Raw genomic sequence first — 22,109 nt, 5'->3', positions numbered from 1 at the left:
ACAGTACAGAAACATAAGAAAATATTTTTTTCTTAATTTCCACGTGCCCCCAGCGCCACACCCCTTGCTACGGCCCTGAGGGGTTATAAGGAGTAGGGTATATGGGCGAAATGTTTGGCGAGTGTTCGCTTGAGAAGGACGAATAGGGAGTGTGGTGGGTGGCATGATATCCCGAGGGGGGGGGGGGGGTTGAGGATTTTGATAAAAGTAAGGGATAAAATTAGTTGAACCCCCTTCATGAGGAACAAAATTTTCCTTCCCCCCCTTACGCTCCCCACATATTTTCGGTGCCCCCCTCCCGAAAATGAAAGAAAGAAGGAGCAAAGGAAGGAATGGCAATGACAATCAAGAGATTGAAGAATTGAGAAAGTGGAGGGGAATGGATTGGCTGAAAACGTTAATTCAGAAAAAAGGTCAGGTTGCAACCTGATAATGGTTGATGCTATAGGTGACGTAAAAGAAGCAAAAAGGCTTTTCGATCCTTGCAAGAAAAGCGCAGCATGAGAAAAGAGGAAAGAAAGAGATCGAGGAAGACAGCGAGAGGATGAGAATGAGCGCTTATAGCATTCAAACGTTTTGTTTATATTTTAGATATGGAACATAAGCACTTTATAATATTATATAGAGGAAACCATAAAAATATGTGTTTAGGGTTTAGGGCTGTAGGGTGTATACAGGTTTGCATTGCATAGATAAAATGTGGATTAAAACGTATCCTGGATTCCTGGATTGTGCATACCAAATAACTGCCCCCAAAGACAAGTTAAACCAAGAAGTCTGATTTGACACTGCGTCAAATTATATAGTAGAGACAACACCCAAAGGAATCAGCGATCCCCCTTTTAAAATCCAAACACTTTCGACGCCCCCCTTTAGACCTCAGAAATTTCTCGAGGAACCCCCCACAGTATCCTCCCCCCCTCCCCTCGGGATAATCCCCCTCGGGATAATAAATGAACTTTCCCTAACGGGTATTCTAGAGTAAGCCATGTGCTTTTGACATAAGCCATGATAGTCTGTGCATTTATCGCAATAACTTGCCTTGATCACAGTCATCGCCTTCTATCCTGCCGTAGGGCAGTCTGAAATCGAGAATATAGATCAGTCAAGTTGGAATACAAACGATCACCCGTCATTGTTATCTTTTGATCAGTGTACCCAACAGGAAAATAACAGCTTGGCGCTTCCTTATGGTGATTATCTCCGTAAGACCAAGCATCCCCTAACACACGCACACCCTCCCTCTCCAACACCCATTCCATTCCCCCCCCCCCCATCTTCTTTAACACACACACCCCTCTTGGGTACGTTGTAATGGTACGGAAAATGAAAAGAGCACACAGCGAAGAAAAGTGCGAAAATGAAGAGAACAAATTCTGCTCGCGTGTCGACGCTAATCAAGACTCTACAATGAACTTTTAAAAGTGTATGGAGGTAATACGTGTCCCCAAGAGAGCATAAGATAAGAGAGGGACACTTTGGTATTACCTGAGCGCCATATCGATTCCGAATCCGGCTATTTTTAGTAACCACCACCCCACCACTGCGCGTGAGCATTTCTACTCAGCCTACCCACGCGCTTTGGCATTTACATCTTGTTGTTTGCCGTTGTTTTGTGACTCGAGACCGAAAAAAAAACACCCCATTTGCACAAATACCAACGAAAATTGTATTCTAGCATTAAGGACGGGCAGTTGCGGTTTATTTAGTACTTCGAGGATTGCAAGATTTCCAAAAACGAGACTTCAAAATCAAGAGCGGAAAACCTTGTGCTTCAATCACCGTTTTTGCTCTAACTTGTTGCTTCTTCCTGGTTTCTCAACATTCATTATCTTCCTAATGGTCAAACGAAATCTGTAAGTTAGACATTAGATATAATATTGATTTTTGTGAATATTCCGGTGAATTGAGAAGGAATCCAAGAAAAATACATTTCATAAAACTATCAGCTTCCTTGTAGCGAGGGAATGCAATTTGTGATGATCAAAGCCAGCAAGCTGAAGTATCTGAGGGAATGCATTTTGTGATGATCAAAGCCAGCAAGCTGAAGTATCTGAGCTTTTGTAATAGTGAGAAAATAAAGAGAAAGGTACTACTGTACTTCTTTGATGTTGTTATTATTATATGTTATATTATTATGTTGTTATTATACAAGCTGCTGGAGTCGGGATTTGAATCAAACGCAGTATCACAGCCATTTTATCGCTCGTCGTTTTTTTCTTTCTCGCTTGACTTCGCCGCTCAGACAAACAAAACAGTCAAACTATTCAGGGATTTAGCTTTCTGTGAGTATATTTGCCAATCTTGGTAACTTAATTTAGACTTGTTTTCTTCTTCCCAGTTATTTTACATGACATACATGGGAGTAGGACAAAATAAAAGGAGCAAATCCTCACACGCAGTGGTGGGGTGGTGGTTACTAAAAATAGCCGGATTCGGAATCGACATGGCGCGCGGGTAATACCAAAGTGTCCCTCTCTTATCTTATGCTCTCTTGGTGCCCCTTATACTAAGTGTATCGTTCCGTAGAGGTACACGTGCCCGTTGTATAGAGGGTATCGTGATATGGAGGAACCACGTGCCCGTTGTATAGAGGGTGTCGTGATATCGAGGAACCACGTGCCCGTTGTATAGAGGGTGTCGTTCCGTGGAGGTACCACGTGCCCGTTGTAAAGAGAGTGTGTCGTGATATGAGAAACCACGTGCCCGTTGTATAGAGGGTGTCGTGATATGAGGTACCACGTGCCCGTTTTATAGAGGGTGTCGTTCCGTGGAGGTACCACGTGCCCGTTGTAAAGAGTGTGTCGTAATATGAGGAACCACGTGCCCGTTTTATAGAAGGTGTCGTGATATGAGGTACCACGTGCCCGTTGTATAGAGGGTGTCGTTATGGATGATGTTATATGGATAGCACTAAGGGCGTGGTCAACAACAATTCTTACCCCTAAGAGATAGAACATTGGGTGTGGTTGAAGAAATTTTCAACCCTCAGAGATGGCATTAAAAAACGGACGGATCCTGTATTCTATGTTACCAACAATAAAGCTGGAAGTATCAACCGATCAGTTGACTTGTGGCTTATTGTAAAATACGTTTCGAGCGGTTGCGCCACCATTTAGCTTGAGATACCCTAAAAGATAGCAGAATCGGAAAAATCCTCCACCCCAGGCGTGAAAACCCCTAAAGATAGCAGAATCGGAAAAAACCTAAAACACCCCTTAAAAGATAGCAGTTGGTAAGAATGTTATACCCTAAAAGATAGGTCAAGCACCCGCGTCTACTTTTCTGGAGAGTCCCCTCCCCCCCCCCCCCCCCCCCCAACATGCTAATATATTAATGAACGTCACTTAACCTCACTTGTCATGCGCCGAATCGGCTTTAACGCATACGACGTTGAACACAAGATGCCAAGTGAAGATGTGCTTCATTTTGAATGTTTTGATGGATGAATCCGTTGAAAGTTCCACCAGAGAAGAACCATACACTGTCTAGCATCACGGAACCTTTAGGTGAGTAACATTATCCCAACGTAGCATGCTTCGTCGGCTAGCGTCGGCAGCTCAAACTGTGAAACACAAAAAAAAACACTGCGGTTTCAGTCGATGTTGTGCAATCAAAGGGAATAACAGATAGCTTCTTTTAAGACAAATCTTTATTCATTTCTCTAAGGGCTCTGACAAACTCACTTGTCTTCGAATACGCTATATTATTAGCCGAGACTAACAAGCGAGTTTGATATATAGCTCAATCAAGTACATCCAGTATAACTTAATATTTTTCGCCTGTTGTTCGCCTAACGCAGCTATAGTTTGATTGTCACCGCCTGTATAATATAGAAGTTCATGCATACAAGTCAAGCACACCAAAGGATTGTGCATTTTTATTATCTTATCATAAGAAATTATTCTCCTAGATGTAGCATTTTTATTCAATGCCAATCCAATACAACCCAAGTAGTGCAAACGCAGCTGACCTGCTGACAGCTTTATGTACACGCACAGGCTCCCCACCCTATGCACATGAACGCTTTGCACACTAGCAACATAACAACATAACGACATGGGTGCGCGCACTATGTTTAGCCCAACATAACGACATGGACATGATGACATAAAAGAAAAAAATATGTTTTTTTTTCTCTTATGTTGTTATGTCCATGTGGTTATGTCGAAGATAAGAGTGCGTGCGCGCCCATGTCGTTACGTCGATATGTCGCTTAGTGTGCACTAGGCATTATGGAGAATGGTAATGCATGCGCGCCCGCATGCATTCACATGAATATAGAAAAAAAAAATACATATTTGTCCTTTTACTTTATTTTTAAATCAGATTAGAAATAAAGTTTATTCTTCCCTCTTTGCAGTGGTTGGTCTCATAAGTCTTTGAAGTAGCATTTTCACCTCAAAACAACTTTCAAAACAAGCTTAATTTACCCACCTAAAAAACGAGATACAAGGAAATGAAACCAACCACTGCAAGGAGGGAAGAATAAACTTTATTTCTAATCTGATTTTAAAGAATAAAGTGAAAGGACAAATATTTATTTTTTTTATATATTGTATTTTTCTGTTGTTTGACCACTAAAAAAAAGGTGCGCACATGCATTGCCGATCTCCTTGAGCATTCATGAACATAGGGTTGGCAACCTGTGATACAAGCTCTGAAAACTTTATATACAAGTTCTGAAAACTTTATATACAAGCTCTGACAACTTTATATACAAGCTCTGACAACTTTATATATAAGCTCTGACAACTTTATATACAAGCTCTGACAACTTTATATACAAGCTCTGACAACTTTATATACAAGCTCTGACAACTTTATATACAAGCTCTGACAACTTCATATACAAGCCATGACAACTTTATATACAAGTTCTGACAACTTTATATACAAGCTCTGATAACTTTATATACAAGCTCTGACAGCTTTAAAAACAAGCTCTGACAACTTAATGTTCAAGCTATGATATCTACGATATACTCTCTCACCTGTATATAATCAAAAAATATTTTTCCAACTTTAATCTTTCACCAACTTTTTTCATCTATGTGTGTTTTTTGCTTGGAAGCTTCTTTTTAGAAAATATATTCTTTTTTATGCTGAAGTGTAATAGAAAAACTCAGCATAGTAGACATTGTTTACATACTTGCCCAAGAAGTGACGGCAGTAATTATACTAACTTTGCCTTTTAATAAAAATAATGAGACAGGTTATACACCTCTATTGGAGTAGTCGTATTACATTTCAGTATTTTATATAATTTTCGTTTCTGTTAGATTATCTCTAAACCCATGCTATGCTATATAAAGGAGATTTAAATAAAAAAAGTAATAATGAATATTAAAAATAATGAAATATTGCATTTGATTTGGAGACAATAAAAGCTTTTTTTTTTTAGAAAATGCAGAACCGGAAGTAAGACAAAGCTTGTGCATGCACTCAGCCTGCTCAGACATGCTGATATCTCACATCATCTGATGATAAAATTGAAGTAAATAAAAATAAATTCCAATAGTGTTTTTTGGTATTTACACTCCTAAGAAACGATATTCATCATGTCCTGATCAAAACTAAAATAGTATTTTATAAATTCTGATACAGCATGCACTACTTTGAAATAAGATTTTCAATGCGTGCCCAAGCGTTTGCTACAGGTTTACTGAAAATTCATTATTTGGGCTGCAAAAACATTGGCTTGAAAACCTTGCTTGTTTTTACAAAAATAGGAAATAAGGTAAGAGTTGAACGCATATTTTTGTTTTTTTTATTTCGAGAAAGCTTGCGGATGACAAATTCTGTGTTATGTATTCACACGCTCAACGCCACCAGTATAGCAACGTCATTACTGAACAGCATCAATGACAGTACACCCTTAAATGAATTATTGGAATTTAATTACACCAATAATCAATAGCAATAATATTCAAGGTTGTTTTTTATACATATTTATGAAAAAGAGAGTGTAGGTAACTGTTGACAGAGTGACAGAAATTTGACATAAAAACAGTAAAACGAGCATACATGCAACCAATGTGACTTGACTTATTTACTGCTGCTATAAACCCTAAGGTTTTTCCATTGTATTTCTTTTAACCTCCATAAACGGCCAACTTATATTAAGTAGCTAGCTAATTCTCTAAGTGGCCACTCAGCACAGTTGTATATCATATATTTTACATGGTCTTAAGACATTTCTTACATTTTTGGTGAAAACAAGGGCCCCTATGCATTTGTTGGTTTAAGGCTTTTATGTGGGATTGAGGCCCCAGGCCCCTATGCATTTGTTGGCTGGTAAGGCTTGTGTGTGGGATTGTTTTGTTGGCTGGTAAGGCTTGTGTGTGGGATTGTTTGTTAAGGCTTGTGTGTGGGATTGTTTTGTTGGCTGGTAAGGCTTGTGTGTACGGGATTGTTTTGTTGGCTGGTAAGGCTTGTGTGTGGGATTGTTTGTTAAGGCTTGTGTGTGGGATTGTTTTGTTGGCTGGTAAGGCTTGTGTGTGGTATTGTTTGGTAAGGCTTGTGTGTGGAATTGTTTGTTAAGGCTTGTGTGTGGGATTGTTTTGTTGGCTGGTAAGGCTTGTGTGTGGGATTGTTTGTTAAGGCTTGAGTGTGGGATTGTTTGTTGGCTGGTAAGGCTTGTGTGTGGTATTGTTTGGTAAGGCTTGTATGTGGTATTGTTTGTTAAGGCTTGTGTGTGGAATTGTTTTGTTGGCTGGTAAAGCTTGTGTGTGGGATTGTTTGGTAAGGCTTGTGTGTGGGATTGTTTGGTAAGGCTTGTGTGTGGTATTGTCTGGTAAGGCTTGTGTGTGGGATTGTCTGGTAAGGCTTGTATGTGGGATTGTCTGGTAAGGCTTGTGTGTGGGATTGTCTGGTAAGGCTTGTATGTGGGATTGTCTGGTAAGGCTTGCGTGTGGGATTGGCTGGTAAGGCTTGTGTGTGGGATTGTTTGGTAAGGCTTGTATGTGGGATTGTTTTGTTGGCTGGTAAGGCTTGTGTGTGGGATTGTTTGGTAAGGCTTGTATGTGGGATTGTTTTGTTGGTTGGTAAGGCTTGTGTGTGGGATTGTCTGGTAAGGCTTGTGTGTGGGATTGTCTGGTAAGGCTTGTATGTGGGATTGTCTGGTAAGGCTTGCGTGTGGGATTGGCTGGTAAGGCTTGTGTGTGGGATTGTCTGGTAAGGCTTGTGTGTGGGATTGTTTTGTTGGCTGGTAAGGCTTGTGTGTGGGATTGTCTGGTAAGGCTTGTGTGTGGGATTGTCTGGTAAGGCTTGTATGTGGGATTGGCTGGTAAAGCTTGTGTGTGGGATTGTTTGGTAAGGCTTGTGTGTGGGATTGTCTGGTAAGGCTTGTATGTGGGATTGGCTGGTAAAGCTTGTGTGTGGGATTGTTTGGTAAGGCTTGTGTGTGGGATTGTTTGGTAAGGCTTGTGTGTGGTATTGTCTGGTAAGGCTTGTGTGTGGGATTGGCTGGTAAGGCTTGTGTGTGGGATTGTTTGGTAAGGCTTGTATGTGGGATTGTTTTGTTGGCTGGTAAGGCTTGTGTGTGGGATTGTCTGGTAAGGCTTGTGTGTGGGATTGTCTGGTAAGGCTTGTATGTGGGATTGTCTGGTAAGGCTTGCGTGTGGGATTGGCTGGTAAGGCTTGTGTGTGGGATTGTTTGGTAAGGCTTGTATGTGGGATTGTTTTGTTGGCTGGTAAGGCTTGTGTGTACGGGATTGTTTTGTTTGCTGGTAAGGCTTGTGTGTGGGATTGTTTGGTAAGGCTTGTGTGTGGGATTGTCTGGTAAGGCTTGTGTGTGGGATTGTTTGGTAAGGCTTGTGTGTGGGATTGGGGTGGGGGTGAGTTTTCTGTTTAAAATCAGGCCGGCCCCCAAAAAACAAAGAGGGATTTTTTATGCCATTGCATTATCTCAATAGGACATTTATTATCGGATTGGGCTACAAAAAAAAAGACTCACTTAACTTATAGATTTATGACTAGAATGCTTTTTTCAAATTTGTCTTTTTTTGCTTATTTTAATCTCACAAAACCAAGACCAAGTAAACTGTTGGACCTGTAACTAACGACCATTATACATATCGAACGACTTACAAAATCATTATCAATTTGGTTATCAGCGCAGCCTGCTTGAATTGCTCGTGATAATTTTGAATGCCTCTTTTGACGATTGCTGTATACAAAACCTATGAAGTTCGTATCATTAAGCGGGTGGCCATATTTGCAACGCAAACATTGAGCAACAGGTTGTGATTGTTGGACGCGCTTGGTTTAGCGTCCGTTTCTCATATAGCAACCAGAAGCACTTAGCGTCCTTTGAGGACGGCCACCCTACCTTACAAGCATTCTAAAGCACAATTCTCTTTTCTGTAAGATTTGCTCCATATTTACCCATGCTAGTATATTATTTGGTTATATTACTAATAGTTATTTTCCTTTGTTTTTCAGATATAAAGAAAAGAGCAATTAAGCTCTTTATGGGAGCTTCGTAAAGACAAGTTACAAAGCTAACCTCGAGAATATGTTGCATATTGCAGCACACTTGTTAAATCATTTTAATTTTATTGAGCTAGATTAGCTTTTTAGTCTCTTTATACTTTCCACGAAACGTATCACATATAATGCACGTATTTTGTCTATGTTAATTGTCATCGATTAGTTTGGTTATATATTGACCTGGAGAGAGGGACTGTTTTGCTGGTTTATATTATATCGGATTACCAAATGGATAAGCGCCTTGCGCGACTGAAGTTTGAAAACGTTTCCATCGTGCTGTAGTAATACTCTGAGGACATTAGAGCCAGGGCTATAACGCTTTTAGTGTTTATGCTTTAGCCACTATGGTGGCCTTACATGTATCTGTTGTCCTGGGAGTCTGTTTATGGAACATAGCCAACTGCTATGAACCCCGAGAGCAGGCAACAAACAATAAGTGGGATAGAGTTATCATCCTCAAAAACGCGACCGAACATTTCGTGGAGGAAATCTTCGAACAGTACGCTGTAAACAATTCCATCGGGTATGAGAAATTCAGGGACTTGCTGAAGAAACTACGAATTGAGAAGACTGTTGTCGATGGCTCACCGAGTGCGCTTGGGCAGTCGACACTGTCACCGAAAGATTCGGGATTCCACAATAGTCATTATTCACGGCAACGAAGAGAGTCTTTCGCGCACGTCAAGGATTCGGGTGATACAGAGGTGCACAACAGCACTGGGAACTCTACCAGAGATCCGCACCACCACACCGAGGTAAGGGCAAAATTGAATTCTCGGGCTTTTCCCTTTGGTCTTGCATCGTTGCCACTATACGTGTGCTGTGTGACCCTGTGTAGTTTATTAAGACGGAGGAAAAAACGGAGACGCTAATAGGGCGCGAATCGGGTAAATAAATAAACTTCTGAAACGAACAGAAGGCCGACTCTTGTGGAAGGTAAACAATAACATTAATAAAAACGCCAGTTTTTAACACTTTGACCTCTTCTACTATCTGGGGACGCGTTAACAATAGAAACAATAAACATAAATCAATATGTCTTGTTAATACACTCTTTTTTTTATAAGAACCTTTTCATAAGAACGTCAAGCCTTAGATTGACTAGTTTTAAGAACATGCTAAGGTTATGCCGAAGCTCAGATAGTTAATATTGCTTTTTTTTAGTGTGATGTGTTCTAAAATGCAGAATCAAATTTGATATTTTTTATATTATACCTTTAATATTATTTCTATTGATCATTTTTAAAATTCACTTCTAATAGTTCATTGAGTACTGTATTTTCATATACTTCAAAATTTTTAGACGTTCTTATTAAAAAAAAGTGTATGTGTATTTATGGAGAAAATTTTCCTCTTTTTATAGCCGCTTCTCCTTCATGAATAGCAATCTTTGCATGAACCTATTCCAGGATCTGTAAAAAAAACTGTGCTGTAACTCATTAAGCTTGTCCTTAAAGAATGTCGATCAACTTCTCCTTTGTTATTGTTTACAATTGAAAATATAATGGTTTATTTGCAAGAAAACTTCAAAATTACTATCCACGATTGAAAACTGATTCTTTCTTGATGACATTTGATTGAAAGTTTCTCAGTCACCTGCTTGAATTAGCCGATGGAAATGGATGCTTTGTGACTCGGCATTTAGCGGGAGCATAAAATGGCTAAAAAGTCTAAATTTTAATGAGCTTGAGCAGCGCACCCTCCCTTGGGATCCAAGTCTCTTAAAGTTACAATAGTTCATGGGGACTTTTAGCCTCTCTGGAACCAGCTACAAATATCACGTAAAATCCCTTAGATATGTTTGGGAAATTCCCGATATTTAGCCTAAACTCGATTTTATCCTACAAATCTCGAAAAACCCTAAACATCTAAACCCTAAAAAATCCCAGTATTTTTTTAACATTTATCTTTAAATATCATAATAACGACTTTATAAAATCAAGGCATATGGGATATAATATTCACATTGTCTAAGGAAATCAGACTACTATATAAGGCAAGAAGGTAGATCTTCATAGCTCTCTGTGATTGGCAGACAAGGGGTTTCTTCGGAGCCCCTGGTATCAACGCTAAATAGGAACTTTAAGATACGAGTACGGCTATACGTGCCTTATTATTCGAACCCTGTCGGGATTCGGACGTCTTTCGCCCCTGACATTGACTTTTACCTGTAACCCTTCGTACATTTTGCTGGCATATTTACAACTAACTGGTGATCTAGAGAAGTCTACGCACGTACCACTATTGTCTGGCGACAACTTTGGCGTTTAGACAGAATAACTGACGCATGATTCATGATTTGAATAATTTTGATAATCACCGTATTTTTCCAAAAAAATTAAACATGAATGGAAAATGGTTCCCATTATTTTCACGCTTTTTACTGCAAACAAAAATGAATATGTTGAAAAGCGAAACGAGTTACCACAGCATTAACACTTTTACTGTGCCATTTTTTGTGGAAATTCAGGATCGTGAAAATAAAGAATAAATTATTGATGACAAAAGAACGTCATAATTTGTGTTGTAGCGTCTTTGTATAGATATATTGCCTCGCAGTTTTTCTTATTTATATCAGGGAAGTGTGATGTAGCCTGGCTGCAGTCGTTTACCCGGTGTTTTTCCCGCGCGGCCAGGCCAAACAGACCTCCACTTCGGGACAGCATCGATATGACGCGTAATCGCCGAAGTCGTCATTTCAAATTCTTCTGTCAAAATTCAAATATCTCCATCACGCAGACACTTCGCACGTACATGAGTTGTTACCAGTCGCGGAAATGGGCAGGGGAGGAACATGGGAGGTTTTGACGTGTTTCATAGACTTTTAAGGCTGATTTAGACGGCACGGTTTAGTCGTATGCGACCTGTCTACGACATGTCTTAGCCCTGAATTACACACAGCGACTTTTGTAACCATTTGTCTAATACATCTAAGTCTTTCTCCTCAAAATCAAGACATGAAAACACCAAGCGCCAAGCATAGATGGGGATTTAGATGCTCTAGGCTTGTCTTTACTTTTGGGATATAAAAAGGGTGTTAATTTATCGGGAATAATTAAATTGAGTGCTAAGCATGACAGCTTTTTTTTGGAGGGGGAGGTGGGGGAGGTTTCCCCTAGTGCCGTTAAAAGCCACCCCTAAAATTTCCCTTTTTACAAACTACGACAATGGCTAGGATATCGTGGTCCAAAAAAAAGCTTTTATGCTAATAGGACTCAGTTCTAAATTAGTCTCTTGGTAAAGCGAAAACGTCTTCGCTAGTGTTGGGTAAATTTCATTTTACGTCTGGAGTTTTGAATTTTCCATTGTTTTCTGCCATTCACGTTGATATCTTAGTTGCTTAAGATACAATATGTTCTTCAAAAATAAAACGATATACTCTGGATAGTTCCTCGAGTTCTAAGTATTGCCCAAATGTACTCATGTTTTTTAATGTTTGTGTACAGTGTCTTCCCGGGGATGAGTTACTCAAGGTCCATTCAATAGATGCAGCCAAGGGAATCAACAGGAAGGAGTTTGTACAGCTCTGTCCATCCCTAGTGTTTCAGGTCCAGAGTGGAATATGCATCGGCCCTGTTAAATTTCGTTCGAAAAGTTCTGATAGAGGGAGCAATATTCAAAGTAAGTTTTTGTTGTATGTATAAAGCTGGTGTTTTGTTGAATGTCTGACGCAGGTTGCTAAATATGATTTTGTTGTTGCGATGGTGATGCTGTCGTATATATTAATATGATACGATACGATATGGTAGGATACGATACGATAGGACAGGATAGGATACGATATGATACGGTCACAAAAATAACTGAGTCGAATACTATTTCTCTATACCTATGAGGCACCGCACGGGGCCTATAGCCGCGCTGGCTTCGCTTCGAATATTAATGCCATGACGAGGATAATAATTTAATTTGTTTTGTCCTAGTTTGGGGCTACGGCTTGTTATCGATCACCATTATCAGCCTGTCGTCCCTGCTGGCCATAGCTATAATCCCTCTACTGGGAAAAGCTGCGTATGCCAAGATTATGTCCTTCCTGGTAGCCCTTGCCATCGGCACGCTGTCAGGTGATGCCCTTCTGCACCTTATACCTCATGTGAGTAGACCATTATGTGTATAAGGGTTTATTTTTGTTCCTTTTTGGCAAATTAAGAGATGGTGGGGAAAGCGGTTGGTGCATGGAAGTGATATGCACGATTTTGAGAAGGTTGGACAGATAGGCATGTCGGTAAATAACGTAACAGTATGCTCTTGATCGGAGAAGCTTAGTGTTGTTGTAGTGTTGTTAGTGTTGTTGTAGTGACACGTTTAATAAATGGTAAGTAGTGAGCTCGTGCTGCCGGCTAGCTCTCCTAACGCCTGGTGGATTTTCTTCTTACCTTTTTGTTTCTTGTTGACAGACATTTGTTGACAGTCACGGCGGACACAGCCACTCGCTCGCCGTGTACAAGGCATTAGTTATTGTGGCGGGAATCTACGCGTTCTTCCTGGTGGAGTCCTTCATGAGGCTTCGAAACTCACGTCGCCATCATCATCATCATCATCATTCACACAATGGTGACGCACACCATCATCATCATCACGATCACCAAAACTCTTCCAAGGTAAGAAAGAGACGGTTGGGCCGTAATGCTATTTTCTTAATCTTTATTTTCATCTTTATCCTAATTTGCTTTTACGCGTTTATAATGTGTAAATGGTATCAAGTATTATTTTGATTATCATCATCATCATCATCATCATCAAAAAAGTATTATCCTTATTAGTATCATGATAGCATCGTCACCAGCATCACCATCGTCATTACCTTAACTATTTTCTTTCGAGGGACCATTAATTGGCTTAAGCGCTGTTGTGGCAACCCTGCCTTACAGGCAAAACTAATAAAACAAAATAAATAGAAAACCTGTTCTTGACCCAATACAAACATTAATCGTTGCAGGAGTGTCAGACCTCCTTGACGTGCCATTCACCGTGCGGTCCGTCCGACCCTCTGATCGCGTCACGACTGGCTGGAAATCTCTTCTGTCGGAGCAGGGAAGACATTCCCTCACCTATCACTAGCGACACACTGACCGAGCTATCAAACCTCGGAAGTCTAGAGTGCGGCAAAGAAGTCGATGCCAATGCCCCACTTTGCGATAAAGTCCAGAACTGGGGGAGCACGGATAAACCACCACACAGCTTCAGCGACGCAGACCTCAATGACATCATCAGAGACAACTCGCTAGGTTACGTTGACATTTATCGTAAGCAGACTTTCGCGCAACCATGCCTTCATCAGGATCTGAGTGGTCCTCAGAAACGAACCGACGGAAGCGGCTCTGACGTCAGCTCCGGATCTGACTCGATCGAAAACGAGAAGTTTACATTGCGTGACGATCACACTGATAACCATCATCAAAACCATCATGATCATCACCATCATCACCATCATGACAAGAAGATTGACAGCAAGACGTCTATTGCTACAGTTGCATGGATGGTAATAGTCAGCGACGGTTTTCACAATTTAAGTGATGGTCTCGCAGTTGGTGCCGCCTTTTCAAGCTCGCTGACGAATGGAATGACCACAGCAATTGCTGTCTTTTGTCACGAGTTGCCTCACGAATTAGGTGAGTCATTCAACGAATGGTAGGATCACAGTAAATGCGTGATCCTACTATTCACTGCTGTTTCTGTATTCTTGCACGAGTTGCTTTACAAGTTAAGTTTGACATTCTTCCACGAGTTGCTTTACAAGTTAAGTTTGACATTCTTCCACGAGTTGCTTTACAAGTTAAGTTTGACATTCTTCCACTAGTTGCTTTACAAGTTAAGTTTGACATTCTTCCACGAGTTGCTTTACAAGTTAAGTTTGACATTCTTCCACGAGTTGCTTTACAAGTTAAGTTTGACATTCTTCCACGAGTTGCTTTACAAGTTAAGTTTGACATTCTTCCACGAGTTGCTTTACAAGTTAAATTTGACATTCTTCCACAAGTTGCTTTACAAGTTAAGTTTGACATTCTTCCACGAGTTGCTTTACAAGTTAAGTTTGACATTCTTCCACGAGTTGCTTTACAAGTTAAGTTTGACATTCTTCCACGAGTTGCTTTACAAGTTAAGTTTGACATTCTTCCACGAGTTGCTTTACAAGTTAATTTAACGAATGCAGGCCTGTATCAAGGAGGGGGGGGGGAGTGCAGAGGGTGCGTTCGCACCCCCCCCCCCCCCAACAACAACGGCGGAAAGTCCGCTTCCGGTTCGCAACAGACCTGCTCTTTTTAGACAGACTATAAAGCAAGATCGATTAGATAAAAAGTGCATTCTAAATCACTCTGGTGTGTCATAAGTCTATGAGTTAAACTTTTTTGTAGTCAAATAAGTAAACTCAACCTCTCCAACCCCCATAGAAAGATCCTTGGCACGGGCCTGGGATGGCATAGCATGGCCAGCATTCAGGATGATTCCGTTTATGCGTTGATGAGATTTGATTCAGTCTGACGAGATTTGCAGTGAAGCCATTCCGTGACAAGCATGTAGCGTAAGAACACAGCCACCTCCCCGTTACCAGGTTACCCAAAATATTATACTCATTCGCATTCCACTCTGCCAGGGGACTTTGCTATCCTCATCAAGTCTGGACTAACGTTCAAGCAAGCGCTGGCGTACAACATGGCGTCTGCAGTCATCTCGTTCCTTGGCCTAATAATTGGTATTCTTATCGGTAACATGGACACGTCCCACTCATGGGTGCTTGCCTTGACAGCTGGCATGTTCTTGTACATCTCTCTCGTTAGCATGGTATGGGAAAATATTGCTCTACTACCTTTTCTTAATTGTATTGTAATTTCATAAAATTGTAATTTCACGAAAATGGTACGTTTCATTCATAGCTCTCATCAGAAATTCAGAGTCCCTGGCGTAGAAAGCCAACATTTTAAACCTAACCATGTTATTTTATTTTCTAATCGCCTGTTTGTGATGTTTCAGTTGCCGGAGCTGTGTAGTTACCAAGAAGAAGGCAGCTGGGGAGTTTTTCTCTCGCAAAATATCGGCATCCTGACAGGCATTCTGATTATGCTGACAATCGCTCTATTAGAATAACGAGTTGCCGGTAACCGCTCGCCTGAGTCTCCTTTTTGGTCCAACAAAATCGGACAAGCAACAAAATCAATGCCACCTAATGGACAAGCAACAAAATTGCCACCTAATGGACAAGCAACAAAATTGCCACCTAATGGACAAGCCACAAAATTGCCACCTAATGGACAAGCAACAAAATTGCCACCTAATGGACAAGCAACAAAATTGCCACCTAATGGACAAGCAACAAAATTGCCACCTAATGGACAAGCAACAAAATTGCCACCTAATGGACAAGCAACAAAATCACCACCTAATAAACAGGCAACAAAATCGCCACCTAATGGACATGCAACAAAATCGCCACCTAATGGACAAGCAACATAATTGCCACCTAATGGACAAGCAACAAAATTGCCACCTAATGGACAAGCAACAAAATCGCTACCTAATGGACACGCAACAAAATTGCCACCTAATAAACAGGCAACAAAATCGCCACCTAATGGACACGCAGCAAAATCGCCACCTAATGGACAAGCAACAAAATCGACACCTAATGAACATGCAACAAAATCGACAACTAATGGACAAGCAAACAAATTGCCACCTAATGGACAAGCAACAAAATCGCTACCTAATGGACACGCAACAAAATCACCACCTAATAAACAGGCAACAAAATCGCCACCTAATGGACATGCAACAAAATCGCCACCTAATGGACAAGCAACAAAATCGACAACTAATGGACAAGCAAACAAATTGCCACCTAATGGACAAGCAACAAAATCGCCACCTAATGAACATGCAACAAAATCGACAACTAATGGACAAGCAAACAAATTGCCACCTAATGGACAAGCAACAAAATCGCCACCTAATGGACAAGCAACAAAATCGACAACTAATGGACAAGCAAACAAATTGCCACCTAATGGACAAGCAACAAAATCGACACCTAATGAACATGCAACAAAATCGACAACTAATGGACAAGCAAACAAATTGCCACCTAATGGACAAGCAACAAAATCGCCACCTAATGGACAAGCAACGTACTCCTAATGGGATCGATTTATTTGGAGACTAAATGCGAAAGTGGTTACAATAGTACCGGCAGAAAATAATAATTTTGTAAGAAATCTATTTTGAATACTGATTCTGAGGGGACTATCATAAATTCAATTCAGCGCTCATTGAAAGCGAATGGGTTGTAATGATCATCAAACGCTGATAAATGATAATTATTTGAAATGACATATTTAATGAAACTCCGTAAAGGAAGATATGTCCATGTTTTGGGGACACTAGATATTTATATTTAAAATGCATTCGTTAAGAAATTAGACTATTTTAGTAGAAAGTTTACAATTCAACGCATAATACGTGAGATAATATTTTACGTGAGATAATATTTTCATTGAGATAATATTTTCATTGAATGAATCCGACTAATACAGGAAAACCTGTTGCAAGTATTGCACCAGAAAAAAGTAAAATTGTGGACGGCGAAAGCAAGATAAATAGGGGTATCTGTAACTATAATCGAATATCGCTTGCTAGTTTTTATCAAATTAACTCCAAAATTTGTCTGGGTAAGACCAGCTTTTGATTTTCTTGCCATCGGCTTTAACATTCACATTCAAAGGCCTGTTATATCGAGGAAGATTGTAGCCGGACTAGTCTATAACAGCTCCGAGGGACACTGTAAATGATAAATGCTCTAGGCCTAATCTCGCATCTACTGCACCTTGTAAACAGCCCCAGCATGACTTGCAGTCACCGCCTCGCTCAGCTAACTGCGCGACAAAGGCAATGCTTGCTACTCGCAGCACCTGCCAACATGGCGTACAAACAGCGCCGGTAATGGTGCATGTTCTCGCAGCATTGGCGCTGTTCGAACGGGGCTTATAATAGTGCAACAGGGTATTGTGCGTGTTTGAATGGAGTCTGAATTGAATATCATATGCAAGAGGGCATAGAATATTGGATTATATTTCTGGTATTTTAAGGCCTTTAGAACCTGCTATTAATCCACCACAGCAGGATGTATTTTCTTTATTTGGGGGGAAATGATTTTTTGTCTACGTTCATGAATAATTCTTGTTTATTTTGGGTATTGTTGAGGTTTACAACCAATAAAAGACTATGGATCTTGTCTCTCGTGAATTTATTCCTATGCTCGGTTCCAGGCCCGCCCCTCTCGTAGCGTACGGAGAGCCCCCAATCCCCCCCCCCCTTCGAGACGGTTCCTACGAGGGGTTGCCACCTGAACGAAAATGATTTTTTAATATAACCAAACAAGTTGAAACGCAAAAGAATCATAACCAAAAAAGTTGAAACGCAAAAGAATCAGTTCAGTAACTGCTTTTAGGATTCATTTCACTTTTCTAAAGAGGTTCAATTTATCGTTGTAACAAAATAGACTTGGTGATTTCTGTTTCCTTTTATCGAGTTACCGGGGGAAAATACAGTAATACCACTATTTCACTTACTGTTATATACTATACTATACTATCCTATACTATACCATACCATACTATACTAGTATAAATCCACTCGCATACTATCACGAATCTCGCAATTTGTTTGGCTACCGTACTCACTATCTATTGAGCCATGGATAGTGAGCAGCTTAAATCCACTCGCATACTATCACGAATCTCGCAATTTGGCTACCGTACTCACTATCTATTGAGCCATGGATAGTGAGCAGCTTAAATCCACTCGCATACTATCACGAATCTCGCAATTTGTTTGGCTACCGTACTCACTATCTATTGAGCCATGGATAGTAAGCAGCTTAAATCCACTCGCATACTATCACGAATCTCGCAATTTGTTTGGCTACCGTACTCACTATATATTGAGCCATGGATAGTGAGCAGCTTAAATCCACTCGCATACTATCACGAATCTCGCAATTTGTTTGGCTACCGTAGCGAAAAAGCGGCGCCAAAAGCAGTTATTATTGAGAATTATTAAAATCGTCATTTATTTGAAGGTAGTATGTGAGTGGGTTTATCCTAAAACAACGAGACTACTAGTTCTCGTTTTCTGAGTCAAATAGTTAACTAGGCGCTTCGAGATTGTACGATGAGATCGAACTTGTAAGTCTAATTGTTAAACATACTTCATCGTGTTATCTACTGCATCTATACTTCATAATAAACACAAACAAAATGGCGCAAGACATTGCAGGCTATTTTTCCAAATAATTGCATTTGAAGCAAAAAGTTGCTTTTACTAATCGTAAATAACAAAGATTGTGTAGTTCCAGAAAATATCCATACCCCCCCCTATTGAGGGGGTCTGAGGTATGACCCCCCACCCCTCTGGAATTTCCAACCCCCTGGAAAAAAATCAATACAGTAACTGTTAAGGAAAAAGGGCATTTTACCCCCCTTACCCTCTGGAAATTTCTGGGCGTTTGAACCCCCCACCTCCTTGGAATTTCCAATCCCCGCAATGGGGGAGGTATGGATATTTTCTGCAACTACACATTTACGTTAGGTCGTGAAATATTACAATGAACATCAACTATATAAATGTTATATTAGATCAGTCTTCTACCAAGAGCAAGTGATGTCTACTAAAGAATCATCGTTCACTTTGCACTGTGATGATAAACAGGAGGAGTAAAAATGGCTGTTTATACTACTCATACAAATATTTTAAAATCATACAGACCCGTAATTTGCATAGCAGATAACACATTAGCTGCGCTAGAGGCTGAAACAGTAGCAAGGAGAGGAAAGCTGTAAGCACCGCCATGGCTGGGCGCTCGGAGTAGTCCATGGCATGGTAGATATAGTCCTTTCCCTCAATGCTTGTTCCCCCGGAGGCCCAGTACACGACAGTAGACAGAATATAAGTAGACTGAAAGGCATGTGCATACGCGATGTGCAGCGGAACTACCGGCATATTACTAAGTAGAAGCTCAATCACCACAAATATCGAGTTGACGATGAAAAAGGTTACGTTGTAACCGCTGACGTCTGTATTTTCGCGTAGGATGCACCAATAGACAAGTGAAGATTGTATGGACCCTACAGTCGCAACGGTAAACACCACCCACAGACACTTATGAGGGAAGCTTAGCCGATCAATATGGTTATAATCGTGGATCAGGCTATTCTCTATTGGGATGGTCCAGCCGCTCTTTTTCTCTCGGACATCGTCGGACAAACCCACGATATACGGCTCCCATCTGTCCCCCCACTCCCCGGCGGCTTGGTAGCCCTGTCCTTCCGGTGATATGATGAACATGATTGACAGCACGCCAGCCAATATGAAGTAGAGACTGAGTGCTAGGAAATTCCAGTGATTGATGTAGAGGAACCATTTATACCCCTCGTCAGTCTCAACGAACATCATCCATGCCAGGCAGTATATACCGATAACCAGCCGATACATAGCGAATGCACAAAGCGGAAGCCACTGAAAGACAAAAAAGATTACTTAATTGCTTGGATTGGGCACATGAACAGTTCGACGTCTGAATCAACTAAGTTCGGCACGGCACTAATCACGGCTGCACCAGTCGTTCTGCATGACAAGCACGACACCGCTTCAAACGCCGAGCTTCTGATGTACCAATTCGAATACACTCTTTTTTTATAAGAACATTTTTTATAAGAACATCCAGCCCGAGATTTCACAAATTTTTAAGAACATGCTAAGAACATGCCGAGGCTCAGATAGCCGTAATTCTTTTTCTTTTTTAGTCCTGTTTCGTTCTAAAATGCAGAATCAAACTGTTCTCATTATAGTAACAACCTTATTATTGCTATTGATCATTAAGGTAATCCTCTTCCTAATAATTCATTGGGTATTATATTCAACATTTTCAGCCTCAAAATGTCCAAAAAATAAGAACGGCCCAGCCTCAACTGAAAATAAGAAGTTTTTATAAAAAAAAGAGTGTATCATATTGTTTGTATTTTGTGCAACACAGTAAACTCCACATCAAGTCAACTTTGAATACTCGCAACCTGTTGAGCGCGACTCGTTTAGTGTGACGTCGTCTAAATCAACGTTAAACCCGATATATTATGTGTCCGAATGCAAATAGACAATTAGCACATGCAAGCCGGCCATCATTTATCGCGCGTGAAGGCCGAGGTGCGCTGAGGCGATGGTGCATTTTTTCGCGATCCATAGAATCCCCAATTTTCGAAAACAAAACATTTCCGAATAAGCCCGAACGAGGGCCGGCTCGCAGGCTAGACTAAGATTTGGCTTAGCAGGAGTGACGTATGAGTCGGGCACTTGCGAGTGGTCAAAGTCGATTTGATGTGGAGTTTCTTTTGAACTTTTTTTTTTGAATTATTTTCTAACGATTCATCGGGTATAATATTTTCATAGAAACTAAAATTTAACATTTCCATAGCCAAAATTAAACGTTCTAAAATAAAAGAATACTATATTCATAAAAGCGTTGGCGCGTGTATTACAATCCATTCAAAGTTTTTTCCGATGTTATCTCAAAAATAACATTCAAGTATTCCAGTCAAGCTCTCGACTAAATATAAACCAGCCCAGGGCCTCTAACGACGACTGTCTCGCAACAGCCAGTGTTCGAAGCTTCCCGCCAAAAACAAATATGACCTAACGTTTTATCGGCACAGACCGTGACCTTTGGGCAAATGAACGTTATTATTTTGATTATTTAGCGCCAAGTAAAGCCCAAATTTAGAACTATGGAATACGCTTGAACTCAATTTACCAAGAAACACATGCATGTACAACAATAATTCACGCAGTACTGATGATGAGTATAGATTTTTGCTCCCTTTTCTGAAATGCTTTTTTAAACTATAATTTATGGTAATATGATTTGTCTGAAAATCATTCCGAAGACATCATATACTATTTATACTAAAACAAAATTTTAATATCTCTTGCTTAATGAAATACGGGGATGTTAAAAAAAATATATATCAAAAAGACAACATGGCAAACGACTTCTTTTAACTTCGCAACAATTTTTAAGACAGTGTATGTTATGTATTCACTGACTTACTGGCGAGGTCGTGAAAGCAGAAACCAGAGGAAACCTAAGCTTTAGGTTGTCAGGATGCAGCACTTCGAACATATCTTCATACCACCCTTGTTTGGCTACAGAAACATCTCAGTCGTTTGAACAATTTTAAGTCGTTTTTTACGCGTGGATGCGCGCCCTCTCGCACTGCCTCATTGCTCAGCGGTTAAAGCGGGGGTAAGGGGGAGTGGGGGGTAGGGTTGTAGCTCGAGCTTCTGACAATCAAATGAATATTTGTGTATTCACATTATTTTATCAGACGTAGAATAATAGCTCTGATGGGATGCTAATGTAAGGCTGCTAGCTGGCCATTGTCCGACTTACTGCAAAAGTATACCACCTTGAAGGTTCAGCCCCTAGTCTTAAAGATGGATTCCTATCTACCCTAGAGTTCAAGCACGAAACGCGATTAGTGCTTCCTTTCGTTTAATTCGATTTCCTAAGCTGACACATCATCCAAACACCAAAACATGACTTCCGTTTCCGGAAAGGGCGCCCACTCCCC

At 40.5% G+C, this 22,109-nt stretch overlaps 2 protein-coding genes across 3 annotated transcripts; one reads left to right on the top strand and one right to left on the bottom strand.

Moving 5' to 3' along the window:
* Window positions 1-3,364: 3,364 nt before the first annotated feature.
* LOC5514853 (zinc transporter ZIP10) lies at window positions 3,365-17,719 on the top strand. Of its 2 annotated transcripts, none has more exons than XM_032384411.2 (8): window positions 3,365-3,509; window positions 8,446-9,248; window positions 11,940-12,114; window positions 12,417-12,586; window positions 12,891-13,094; window positions 13,433-14,105; window positions 15,089-15,276; window positions 15,466-17,719. In XM_032384411.2, the coding sequence occupies exons 2-8, from the start codon at window positions 8,838-8,840 to the stop codon at window positions 15,577-15,579; spliced, it is 1,935 nt and encodes a 644-aa protein (XP_032240302.2). In that variant the 5' UTR covers window positions 3,365-3,509; window positions 8,446-8,837; the 3' UTR covers window positions 15,580-17,719. The 2 variants fall into 2 exon arrangements, with proteins under 2 accessions (XP_032240302.2, XP_032240303.2); XM_032384412.2 differs by lacking the exon at window positions 3,365-3,509 and adding an exon at window positions 6,412-8,366.
* A 1,173-nt stretch (window positions 17,720-18,892) lies between these two features.
* Window positions 18,893-21,754, bottom strand: LOC5514851. Its single transcript, XM_001634917.3, has 2 exons — window positions 21,587-21,754; window positions 18,893-20,001 (listed from the first exon to the last, which is right to left on the bottom strand). Exons 1-2 carry the CDS (start codon window positions 21,656-21,658, stop codon window positions 19,219-19,221), a joined length of 855 nt encoding a protein of 284 aa, XP_001634967.2. The 5' UTR covers window positions 21,659-21,754; the 3' UTR covers window positions 18,893-19,218.
* Between the last annotated feature and the right edge of the window lie 355 nt (window positions 21,755-22,109).

This window comes from Nematostella vectensis, chromosome 2 (assembly GCF_932526225.1).
Source record: "Nematostella vectensis chromosome 2, jaNemVect1.1, whole genome shotgun sequence".
In the NCBI taxonomy this organism is placed as follows: Eukaryota; Metazoa; Cnidaria; class Anthozoa; order Actiniaria; family Edwardsiidae; genus Nematostella; species Nematostella vectensis.
The sequence above is the reverse complement of the archived record's forward strand: the minus strand, read 5'-3'. Positions and strand labels throughout refer to the sequence as shown.